At 36.1% G+C, this 13,643-nt stretch overlaps 1 protein-coding gene across 3 annotated transcripts in view; it reads right to left on the minus strand.

Annotated features, from left to right (window-relative positions):
- FCHSD2 (FCH and double SH3 domains 2) overlaps positions 1–13,643 on the minus strand; it is a 260,252-nt gene that overhangs the window by 66,114 nt on the left and 180,495 nt on the right. For all 3 annotated transcript variants that reach the window (XM_043906604.1, XM_043906595.1, XM_043906612.1), the window contains exon 9: positions 2,200–2,322. In XM_043906604.1, the coding sequence (XP_043762539.1) occupies positions 2,200–2,322 (123 nt within the window). The remainder of the gene's footprint in view (positions 1–2,199; positions 2,323–13,643) is intronic.

Consider the following 13,643-nt stretch of genomic DNA (forward strand, 5'->3'; position numbering starts at 1 on the left):
AGCTTATCTCTTTATGTGTCCAAATCAGTTTATACATTTTTAATTCATTTTCTATGAAAACAATATAAGCTAAAGAGATAATATAGATATTAGTAGAGCATGGAAAACACTATGTGTGTGTTTGTGACCTCAGGCAAATCACATAAACTTCCTGGGTCTGTTTTCCTCTCTGCAGAATGAGCAAGATAATACCAACCTCAGAGGATGTATTAAAAACTAGAAAACTGTGAACTGTTATATAAAATATTAGCACATTTTAAAGACTAAATGCTTACCTCTTTTATAAACTAAAGGCAGTGTACTCAAACATTCTTGGAAAAAGATTCAAAAAAAAATTTGTCTGGGGAGAATCTCTCTGATAAAATTAGAAATGAAAAATGTCACCCACTATATACTCCCTCCATTAAATGGAAACTGGAAAAACTTCTAAATAATTCATGGGTTAATGAGGGGGGGCGGAATGCAGAAGCGATTTTAAAAAGCCCTACATACCTATCACAGAATGCAATTAAAGTAGAAAGAAATTTTTTAGGCTCAAGCGGATTTATTTGAAAACAAAAGACTGAAAATATAGAACCTAATAGAAAAGGAAGCCTAAAAACATTAACTGCAATAAAGTAGAAAGAAATAATGAATATAAAGTTAGTAATTAAGAAGATACGGAACAATAACACTGAGAAGTAGAACAAGAGATGGCTTTTGGAAAAGATTAAAAAATAGATTGGCAAGTCTGATCAAAATAAGAGAGAAAGTACAAACAATATTAGAAATAAAAAGGGAGACAATTACAGAGGCAAGCAAGTTTATATGCAAATTTATGCCACCAAATTTGATAAATGAAATAGACAATTTGTCTAGGAAAGTGAAGTTACCAAAATACACTAAAAAAGATACAGAAAACCCAAATGGACCAATATACATAAACAATCTGATTACTAGTTAAAAATCAACTTCTTCATAAAAGGAACAAACCAAGACATTTTTGTAGACTTCTACCTCTAACATTCTCTTATGGAAAATGTCAAATGTATACACATTAAAATAAAAAGAATTGTACAGAAACTACCTAGACTCTTTAATTAACATTTTTCTACATTTTCTTTCACATAACTATCCATCTATCCATCCATTTATCCTTTCTATATGTTCATCCTTTTACATCTTTTATTGAATCCTAGGGATAAAAATATAAGAATACAAAAATACGACAGGATTTCAAAGCACCAGACTAGTGATATTTGTATTTCCATGTGAACTTAGCATTTTAAATGTTTTTCTAAAAACAGAATTGGAGCGATGGTACACTGAAAATAATAAATATACATGGAGGCAATTCAGGAAAAGAAAAGGGACACAGACTGCACCCTTTTCTTTCCTGTCTTTGGCCTCTGTCTTGTAATATGGATACCCTGATTCCTTTCCAAACAACTCTCTAAGGTATTAGCCAGTTCCCACTCCTCTGGCCAAAAAAGAGAATTGAACTGATCTTTTAAAATAGCAGTCATAAAATGAATGTATTTTAATAAATGCATTCAGTCAGGAAACATTTACTGTGCACTTAATTTATCAGAAAGAAAATAAGATTAATTAACCACAGGAACAATTTATCTTCCAAAGGACAGTTTCTCTACTGCAAAAAATTTTAATCTGTCAGATCCTAAAGAAAAACAACTTGATTTATTTTCTATGTAAACAGTGTGACATGCTAGCAAACTTGAATGAAAAGATAACTATCAAAGAATGACAGCATATAGAAGGCAAGGTTAATTGTTTAAAGCAAGATATTAAAACATTAATTTGTTTATCTATTATAAAATTTAAACTTTCCTTTTTGTGTCCTTTTATTATTCTTTGCACTGACACTTGTTGTTTCATGAACTGAGAGCAAAATAAATAATCTGAGTGGAAAATAATAAATAATAAATAATCTGAGTGGAAAATAAAGTTCTTTAAACCACTCTTTTCAAAAGCAACAGACATGCTAATAATGACTGATGTCCTGAGACAGCCTGTATCATCACCTCCCTTTTTGACCTTCATCAAGAATGAAACACCTTTCAACTTTGTTAGAAGGAATACTGTTTTCAAAAATTTCGTCCTTTAAAGCATTCTAATCATTGGTGCTTTCGTTTTGTTTGTATCTAAAGACATTTTAGATTCTAAATGGATATATCACATACTGCACTGAAGGTAACTTGCCTTGCTGGAGGTTTCTAATAAAAACTGGAATGTGTTTTGCACAGCTTGGCATGTCTCTAGCTCAGTCCGGCTGAAGGCTATTAAATAATCCTTAAGGTGGTCATACACATTTCCATCAAGAGCCTGTAAAAGAGTAAACAAAAGAAAAAAAATCATGAAAAAGCTCTGACATACAATGCTTGCTGTTTAAATGCTAAATTCAGTTTAAAATCTATTAATAAAAAATAAAAGATACAGGTAGGTTGCTAAGTAAAGAATAAATATAAATCTTAAACAATAAAAAAAAATCTTAAACAATCACTTGGGAAAACATTGAATTTTTCTAATAAGTAGGAACTCAAAAAAGGTAGAGCCCAATACTGGTAAAGATGTGGGGACAGTATAAAACTTGAAAGACAAAATGTTTGGTTTCTGATATTTGCTCATCTGCTTTCTAGCTATGTCAACATCTCTAGTCAGTTTATAAGATTAGGTGTGGGAGCTGAATGAAATAATAGATGTAAAGGATCCATGCGCAGTGCCTGGAACAGAAGGGACATTCTATAAACATTAATTTCCTCCATTTTCCCTCATTCATTATTGGTAGAATTCTAAATTCATTTATTCTTACTATATAGCAATCAGAGAAAAACCACAATAGAAATAGTAAAAATTAAAAAGAAGAGTCAGAAATTCTGTTTTAGGGAAGAAACATCAATGCAATATCTACAAAGAAATTTAAACATTCTTATTTACTTAAGTATTTAGATCAGGACTCTTTAAAAATTGAAAAAAAAAGAAAACCACTAAACATTTGAGAAATGATTAAGTTATGATATACATAGTGACTAAAATATGCACAGCCACCAAAACAAAAACCATGGGAACTGTGTAGATGACAAACAATGTATTGAACAAGTTTAGGTTAAAAAAGCAGAACAAAACAGAATACATACATATTAGCAACAATGATGGGAAAATACATCGATACATCAATAATAATAAAAATAAAGGTTCTGGAGTCTCGCAAATCAACAGAGATCTTAAAATGAGGGAAAATTGACACGTTGAAGTCACCATTGAACTATTTTAAAGTGTACAATTCATCGACTTTCAGAACACTCACAATGTTGTACAATCATCACTACTATCTAATTCCAGGGCATGTGCATTGCTTCCAAAAGAAATCCCATACCCATTAAGGGGTCACACCCATTCCTACCTTTCTCTCCATCTCTGGCAAACACTAATCTACTTTCTTCTTTTTTTAAGTGGAGGAAAATTGCTACAACATTATAAATGTTGTGTTGGTTTCTGTTCTACAACAACTCAAACCAGCCACAATTTTATAAATATATATAATATACATATAGAGATATATATCACTTGTCTCTTGGGTCTCCTCCCCTTCCCCAACCCTAACCCTCTAGAACACCACAGAGTACCTTGCTGGGCTCCCTGTGTTATATAGCAACTTCTCACCAGCTATCTAATTTACACATGGTAGTGTATATAGAGCTATACTGCTTTCTCCATTCATCCCACTCTCTCCTTCCCCCACTATGTCCACAAGTCTATTCTCTGTATCTTTGACTAATCTAATTTCTAACTCAATGAATTTGCCTCTTCTGGATATTTCATATAAATGGAATCACACGATATGTGGTTTTTTTGTGCCATCCTCTGTCAGTTAACATATTTTTAAGGTTCATCAATGAATTAGTACATCATCTTATGGCTTCCCTGAAAGCTCAGTTGATAAAGAATCCACCCGCAATGCAGGAAATCCTGGTTCAATTCCTGGGTTGGGAAGATCCCCTGGAGAAGGGATAGGCTACCCACTCCAGTATTCTTGGGCTTCCCTTTTGGCTCAGCTGGTAAAGAATCCCCCTGCAATGAGGGAGACTTGGGTTCAATCCCTGGGTTGGGAAGATTCCCTCGAGAAGAGAAAGGCTACCCACTCTAATATTCTGGCCTGGAGAATTCCATGGACTGTATAGTCCATGGGGTTGCAAAGAGTTGGACACAACTGAGCAACTTTCACTTTATGGCTGAAAAATATTACATTTTATGGATATGCCACATTTTGTTTATTCATTCATTAGTTGGTGAATCTCTGGGTTGTTTCCACTTTTTACTTATTTTGAATAATGCTCTGTGGACATGTGTACAAGTTTTTGTTTGAACACCTGTTTCCAATTCTCTTGGGTATATAATTAGTAGTGGAATTGCTGGGTCTCCCGATAGAAATTCTATGTCTAGCTATTTAAGGAACAATCTGTTTTCCACAGTGGCTGCACTGTTTTACGTCCCCATCAGCAATGTATAAAGGTTCTAGTTTCTCCATAATCTCAACAACATCTGCTATTTTCTGTTTTGTTTTGTTTTTTAATTATTCAAGCTGCCCTAGTGGTAGCTCATTGTGGTTTCGATTTTGCATTTCTTTAATGACTAATGGTGTTGAGTGTCTTTTCAAGTGCTTATTGGCCATTTGTATATATTCTTTGAAGAAATGTCTACTCAAGTCCTATACACACTTTTTAAAAACTTTTCATCTTATATTGTAGTATAGCCAATTAACAATGTTGTGATGGCTCCAGGTGGACAGCAAAGCAACTCAACCATACATATACACGTATCCATTCTCCCCTAGACTCCTCTCCCATCCAGGCTGCCATATAACATTAAGCAGAGTGCTCTGTGCTATAAGATAGGATCTTATTGGTTATCCATTTTAAATATAACAGTTTCCACTCATTTTTAAAATTGGTGTTGTCTTTTTGTTGTTGAGTTAAGAGTTCTTTATATATTTGGATACTATTTACATATTTGGGCTTCCCAGGTGGCACTAGCGATAAAGAACCTGTCTGTCAATGCAGGAGAAGTAAGAGACAGGGGTTCGATCCCTGGGTGGGGAAGATCCCCTGGAGGAAGTCATGGCAACCCCCCTCCAGTGTTCTTGCCTGACAAATTCCATGGACAGAGGAGCCTAGTGGGCTACAGTTCGAAGAGTTGCAGACAGTTGCAAAGAGTCGGACACAACTGAGCGACTAAGCACATCTTACTAGATACATGATTTTCAAATATATTCTCCCACTTTGTGGGCTACCCTTTCACTCTATCAATAGTGTCCTCTGATGTACAAAAGTTTTAAACTTTGTTGTGGCCTAATTTAACTTTTTTTCGTTTGTGTTTTGGTGCCATATCTAAGAATTCTCAATGGAGGTTTTATAGTAAGGAAAATCTTTATTTTTTTCTTACTTTGGTTATTCAATTAAACATTTACTATAAAACTGACTTAAAACCACAAATTGTATCCTCAAAGCAGTAATAAAACTACACATTCCACTGTGCTTAAACCACTAGATGGCACCAGCAAGCACTATAAATATAGACAGTGCAAATTCCTTAAGATTTCTTTCCATGAGGTTATGTAACATCCCCAGAGAGACTGCTGGTGTTAAGTCTGAATAATAATTCTTACCTTATGACTACTTTTCATGAACTTGTTAAAAAATGAACATACAACTGATATGAGGTCTTTGCTTTAGAAATGCTCTTGGTAGATGGTCATAACCTTGAGTTTGCAGGAAACCACTGGAGCATTTTATTTAACACAGCAAATGGGAATACAGGCATCATGCGTTGCTACCCCCAGAGGTTGTGAGTAGGTTGGGGGTGGGGTCTGAGAATTTGTATTTTCTAACAACTTGCTGCTGGTGGTCTGGGGACCATACTTTGACAACCACTGGACTAAAGAGTCATTTTAGCTGATTAGGTTGAATATTTACATAGACTTAGATCCTGGTGACCCTGTGACTCCAGCACAGTGGCTGGAGGTAGGAAATCCATCCAGAATGGGGTCAATAGCACCAATATATCAAGTAGGCAGATGAGCATCTGTCTTCAACTGAGAACCATGCTCTACTTCACAGTTATAAAGGCAGCATGGGAAAGAACTTGAGTTCTGAAAATAAGCTGGATATGGGTTAGAATCTCAGAACTTTTACTTCATCATTTTGATGGTTCTCTCTTCTATAAACAGGGAAAGTGGAAATACCACATACTCCATGGGACACTGTAAAGATCAACTAATGTAAGGGAATGGCACAGTGTTAGTCTCCTTTTTTGCTTTGCTTAAAAATCTTCAATGGACTGGCTACATATTGATAATTATTAAAGCTGGGTAATGAATACATGGGGGTCATTATATTACTATTTTTACTTTGATGTATATGGGAAATTTTTCATAAAAAAAGAAAATGTGAACATCAGACTAGAAAGAAAAAATGGTGCTATCCAAAAAAATTTTTAAGCGCCCATTATACATTTTGAAAAGTTAAAATTATTTAGCTGGTATCTAAGATCCTTTATAATCCAGTCCCAAACTACCTCTCATCAGTATCATCTCTCATCACTGTTGTCTATACTGTACTCATATCCCAACCACAAGTCATTTTGGAAAATGACATTTACTATCATGTTTCCAAGTAAGTTATTCTCTTGGCCTGCAAAGTCATTTCCCTTTTCTCACCTACTCAAATAGTAATAATGATGGCAAACAGGCAACTAATATTTATTAATGGCTTACTAATGTTGCAAATGCTTTACAAAACTGATTTAACCAGTTCCTCCTCAGTGTTTCTGTAATTTTTATATTGCATGGGTATTACTGCAAGTCATGGATTAAGTCTTTTTCAGGCACAGAGCCTGGCAGATAGCAAATGCTCAAAGATAATTTATAGAATAAATGAAAGAATGATTTACTCTAGAGTTTAATGTAGCAACAAAAATGCCCTGATTAGACAGCTTATAGGCAAGCTCTGTGTGTGTGTGTGTGCGCCCATGTGGACACACACAGAGTTGCTCACTTGCGTTCAACTCTTTGACCCTATGGACTATAGCCTGCCAGGCTCCTCTGTCCGTGGAATTTTTCAGCAAGAATACTGGAGTGGTTTGCCATTTCCTACTCCAGGGGATCTTCCCAACCCAGAGACTGAACCTGAGTCTCTTGCGTCTCCTGCATTGGCAGGCGAATTCCTTACCATTGCGCCACCTCGGAAGCCCCACAGGCAAGCTATTCCCACTATATTCCAGTTAAGAGAAAAATGTACCATTAATCATGTACCAAACACAGTAAAGGCATCTCTTGGCTTCAGCAATTCAAATGAGGCTTAATGAATTTACATTAGGTAAGAGGTGGGTCAAGTGATTGGAAGTCTCTTCTAGCAGACAGAGATTAATCTTAAAATATTTCTTTTATCATAACATCATATTTCCCAGAATATGATGAGAATATTCAGAATTCTGGGAATCCCACCAGAATTCCCCAAATTTTATAGGGTTACAGAATTCACTAACTTACCCATGTACCAATTTTCCTGGTTGATAAGAATAAGATAGCTGGAGGCCTTCTGGCCTAGGTGTGTTATTGTTCGTGTTCATAAAGTTAATGCAGGAGGTACAAAAATTAAGAAATGGTTAGAATTCAGAGCAAAAGAAGTGGATGATTACTGACTGGCTCTGTCCCCAGCTCAAGTTAACTGCAATTGTTTGAACCAGTGATGATGCTGAGAGAAGTTCAAAGCAATTCTGGGTAGCATTGTCTCAACCTGGTTTGTGTTTAGTAGGTAGACGGCATATATGGACTTTGATAAAAATCCAATAATTAAAAAGAATTAGTTCCCTAAAACAGAATGAAATACTGGGAAACAAAGGAGAGCGCTTGAAAGTGCTTTATACAAACTCTTCCATCTAGTACTTATCCTTATCACAGAGAGGACTTTATCGCTGTCAATCACAGTACTTAGGAACTATAGCATTTGGATTATTGCTGCAATCTCCTATTACTCAGCATACAGTTGTCCCTCCCACCAACTCATTTCCACACTGCAGATAGGAGGATGCTTCTAAACTGCCTATTGGAAGGACTCATATAAGCTACAATTACCATCCATAACCCTTTAGTAAGGGCAGCTCTCTTGTCTTAACTGCAGATAACCAATATTCAACTCAAAGTAATTTGCACAAAATGGGAGCTTGTTGGCTCAGGTTAAACAAATCACAAGGACAGGGTGATGTCTGCTCAGGAACTACCCAATTCAAGGACAGTCTCTGCCCCTCTCCTCTGATCCTCATTCCCAGCTTTACTCCGCCAAGTTTTTCATCACTGCTTTTCCCTGTGAGTTGGTCTGAGTCTCCTGGCGGGAAGTATACGCCATTTTCAACTTATCTTTCAGCTTCCGTCCCAGGGATGACCTAATTTAGGTCAAGTGCCAATATCTGCCCAATAACCCTGAGCAAGGGGCAGGGGTGTGATGTTCTCACTTGCATACCAGCTTGGCCTGTAAGTTTATCCCTGTGGTCAAGAGAGTAGGATTTGAGGGAGAGAAGGCATGCAGAGTCATGTATGTTTTATGTCTTGGGATTCCACATAAAAAATGCCACTACTAAAAAGATTTGGAACGACTGCATTAGACAAAATTTTGTGAAATTAATTTCTTTTCCAGCTTATACAAATTTTTACCAGTGTTATATAACATCATTAGGCTTACTTTTCTGTTATGGGACTTGAGTGTGGGCTCTTTTTTTTTTTTTTTTAAAGCATGTGAATTCTGACTGGCATATTATTTGTTTAACAGATACATATTAAGTACTACCAGTATGTCAAACTCTGAACTCAGCTAAGACACAGTGGTGAACAGACAAGATCCGTCCTTTCATAGAACTTAACAAACCAAAAGGAAAGACAGAAAAACAGGCATTATAAGTGCCTATTTTATGCTAAGATTTTATGTTATCATTAGGAGTTATGATGCAGAAAGACAAGAGAGCTGTTCAGAAGACATAATGATTAAGTGAAAATCTTAATAATCAACAGTTAGCAAAACCAAGGAGGAGAGGGATAGATAGAAGTCAAGAAAGAAGAAAAACCTTTGTGAAAACCTAGAGGCAAAAGAGGAATATTGGAAGAACTAAAAGATGTACATTGTTGGGATAACAGGGAAGAGAAATGGGGAGAATAAATGAAGAACCAAGAGGTAAGCCCTGTCCAGATCATGCAGTCAAAAGATTTTTTGTTTTGTTTTGCTTGTACTTTAGTTTAAATGCAACGAATCATTAATGAACATAGTCCAGCAGTCAAGTGAAATATGTGGCTTGGAAGCCTTCTCCTAGCTGCGTTGTAGAAATGGGTTGGCAAGATACAGGGCAACAGGAGACTGCTGCAATAACCCAGATGAAACAGGATGTCTGGAGGGCAGTAGATAAGTAAGAAATGAAATCAACAAGATTTAGTGGTTAACTAGATGCTGAAACAAAGGCAGAGGGGAAAGTAAACCTTTATTTCCAAGTGTCTGATCCAGGCAAGTGAGTGGATATTATACACTGCGCCAAGAACCCAAGAAGAAGTGAAGCTGGAGAAGAGAACAGTTTAGCTCAAGAGACAGTATGATATGTAGGTGTGAAGCTCAGAGAAGGGAAATAGTGTCTGGTTAAAATTTAAGTCTGTAAATTACATGCTACATGTTTATTTTTTCATCAGAATAAAGCTGACCCAATTAAGATAAAGTAAATGCCTGATTATATCTACTTCACTCTCAAAGTAAATCTTCAGTGCCTTCCCTCTCTTATAATTGGGGCCTGCTTTTGCACCTTCCACTCTTGTCACCCTTGATTCATACAGATCACTAGCTGCAAGTGATAATAATTTAACAGCTTGCCTTACTATTCCTGCTTCTTTTCAATTAAACAGATCTAAAAGCTTGAAAGCTTTCCTTTTCTCCTTTGCTTTTTGCTTCTCTTCTTTTCACAGCTATTTGTAAGGCCTCCTCAGACAACCATTTTGCCTTTTTGCATTTCTTTTCCATGGGGATGGTCTTGATCCCTGTCTCCTGTACAATGATCCCTGTCTCCTGTACAATGTTAAAAAGCAGAGACATTACTTTGCCAACAAAGGTCTATCTAGTCAAGGCTATGGTTTACCCAGTGGTCATGTATGGATGTGAGAGCTGGACTGTGAAGAAAGCTGAGCACCTAAAAATTGATGCTTTTGAACTGTGGTGCTGGAGAAGACTCTTGAGAGTCCCTTGGACTGCAAGGAGATCCAACCAGGCCGTCCTGAAGGAGATCAGTCCTGGGTGTTCATTGGAAGGACTGATGCTGAAGCTGAAACTCCAATACTTTGGCCACCTCATGCGAAGAGTTGACTCACTAGAAAAGACACTGATGCTGAGAGGGATTGGGGGCAGGAGGAGAAGGGGACGACAGAAGATGAGATGGCTGGATGGCATCACCAACTTGATGGGCATGAGTTTGAGTAAACTCCGGGGGTTTGTGATGGACAGGGAGGCCTGGCGTGCTGTGATTCATGGGGTCGCAAAGAGTTGGACACGACTGAGCGACTGAACTGAACTGAAAAGCTTGAAATAGACAATTTTAATTTCAAAGCCGAATCACAGATACAACCCACAAGCTACATGTATTTTTTATAAACTTAAAGGTAAAAACTTTTAAAGCTTACAATAAATTATAAAACTATCACAACTATAATAGTTTGACAAGGACATGCATGATAAAGATGCCCTGAGCCCTGTCTAGCATTTACATGAGCAAGGCACAAAAATGTTCTCTAAGTATACTTGTTTGGTCAATTTCAAACCAGTAGATGTGCACAAACTTCTATTCCTATAGAGATCTGTATGCACAGTCATAAATTTCATAATCAGTGATACATTAGAATTCATATACATGCTCAGAAATGGCAGGAGAAGCATTCTTTTAAGGTTTATACAAATATGAGTTAATCTGGCAGTAAGAGATTCTCAGTGGTCTCCACCATGCAAAAATTTGGTACGGAACTCACTCAAATGTAACTTTTAAACACAAATTTTGTTTTTGATTACTTGGTACCAGTTGCTATGGGAAGAAGTCTGTAATATCTAAATTGAGAAACCATGGGGCCTTTGTTTTAATTGTTTTAATAGTTTGAAAAAGCTGAAAGGCTTCTGAATGCCTTTGAATATCCATATTCTTTCCATATTCCTTATATATTACTTATATATAATATATATATATGTTCCTTATATATTACAGTACTCTTTTTATATATTACTTCTGCTCTCTATTCATTTGATCAACTTGATCTCTAAAATCAGTTGAGTCTGGAACCAAAACTCATAGTAGCAAATACTCAAAATAGTAAAGGAAAATTGGGATATCCTAAAGACAAATTCAGAAGCTTAGAATTCTAGGGTGTTCCAATAACATTTATTTATAGGAAAGTATAAATTCTTGGAACTTGTTTGAAGAGGGAAATTATGATGAGTTAGGAGTTAGGAGGAAGAAAATGTGTCATTTTTCTAAGCATTTGATGCAATTTCCCCTAAAGTAAGGACCTGAAACAGTGGCCTCCTTATTTAGATCCAGGAAGCGCAGAGTTTTTGCAGTAACAGAGCTATGCTGAAATCTCTTGAGTTTCCTTAATACAGCCTAGAAAAAGCAAACTCTTCTTTTGCTGAGAGCAACAGGCATTCTGAATAGTCTTTGGTAAAAGTCAGGAATATAAATATCAAGATGATGATAAATAAGAGCTGTCTTAAAATTAAATTATGAAATTCTACAGTCCTCTTTTACTGATGCAAAACAATAATGATTGCCTGCCTGCATATGTGTATCTTTCTGAGAAGACTTTAAGCTGCACTTAACTAGGATGCAAAGAGAAAGTAGATTTTTACAAATTTAAAGGGATCAAAGCAAGTTCTGAGTTAAATTTGCATCACTATAAATATCTCTAATATATGGTTGAACTTGTCAATGATATAAAGTAAAATTAGAAACATGTCACCTAAATTTTTACTTGGTTATTTTATTTAAAAGCACTGAGTTACTTCAGGTTCTATGAAAGAGGAAAACAAAGTTTCTATCTGTGAATTACAAAGCCAGGAAAGGAAAATTTAATACAGCTTTTCTATAAAGTCTGTATCATCCTCTTGAGTTACTTATAAGCATGTGTCATCTAGTTGTGAATGTGCTAAAACCATCTCAACATTTGGGTTGCAACCTCAAAGCAGCATGGTCCAATAGAAAGTCTTGAACCACATACAGTTGCATTCAAATCTCAGATCTATCACTTAGCTAGCAATGACACTTTGGGGAAACACTGAACCTTCTTGAGCATTAAATTTCTTCTGATAGAGACCAGAGAGTATGGTACTTACAAAAGATGGTTACTAAAATAATAAAGCTTAAATATTTCTATATTCTACCTAAGAATTTCACCTATTTCCCATAGAGGACCTATAATAAAGGATTTTGATGAAAGATTAGGTTTTGAGTCTTGATTCTATTATGTACTTAAACTGTATAACCTCTCTAAGCCTCAGTTTCCTCATCTATAGAGAGATAAGAATAGAATCTCCTCACGAAGGCTGTAAAATAGTCTACTCTTTTAAGTCCCTTGTTTCTTTTACTAGATCTTTTTAAGATTTTTGTAGTGGTTGCCTGAGGATTACAGTTAAGATCTTAATTTAAGCAAACTGGTTTGGATTAATGCAAGCTTAATTTCAACAGAATACAAAAACTATGCCCCTTTATAGCTCTACTCTCCCTCTTCTGTGCTATTATTATAGAGATATATCTTCATACAGTATAAGCCCATCAACACTTTACAGTGATTGCCTTATGCACTGTTTTTTAAATCAGACTTAAATTAATTTATCTACTCCTTTTGCAGACTGGATCATCTCAATTGTCTGATCTTTAAGTTCACAGATTTTTTCTTTTGCTGGTTCAGCTTTATTGCCAAGTCCTTCAGTGTATTTTAGTTTTAATTACTGCACTTCTCAACTTCAGAATTTCTATTTGGTTCCTTTTTATAATTTCTGTCTCTTTGTTGATATTCTCCCCTTGGTAAAACATTGTTCTCATACTTTATTTCTTTGGACATGGTTTCATCTAGCTCTTTAATCATATTTATGATCTTCGCTCATAAAGGGGTGATTAAATAAAATCTTTGTCTAGTAAGTTCAATGTATGGGTTTCCTTGAGGTCAGTTTCTATTGACTCCTTTTGTTTCTGTGAATGGGTTATATTGTCTTGTTTCTTTATATGTCTAGTTTTTGGTTAAGAATAGGACATTTAAAAGATAATGTGGCAATTCTGTCCTGCACTAAGTTGCTTCAGTCATGTCCAACTCTTAGTGACCCTACGGGTTGTAGTCCGCCAGGCTCCTCTGTCCATGGGATTCTCCAGGGAAGGATACGTGAGCGGGTTGCCATGCCCTTCTCCAGGGGATCTTCTTGACCCAGGGATTGAACCTGCATCTCTTATGTCTCCTGCATAGGCAGGCAGGTTCTTTACCACTAGTGCCACCTGGGAAACCCAGAAATTAGATTCCTGTCTCCCCTAGGATTTGTTTTGCTGCTGCTATTTGTTTATTTAGTGACCATGTTTTATCTCTGTGCTCT

The sequence above is a fragment of the Cervus elaphus genome, chromosome 1 (genome assembly GCF_910594005.1).
Source record: "Cervus elaphus chromosome 1, mCerEla1.1, whole genome shotgun sequence".
Lineage (NCBI taxonomy): Eukaryota > Metazoa > Chordata > Mammalia > Artiodactyla > Cervidae > Cervus > Cervus elaphus.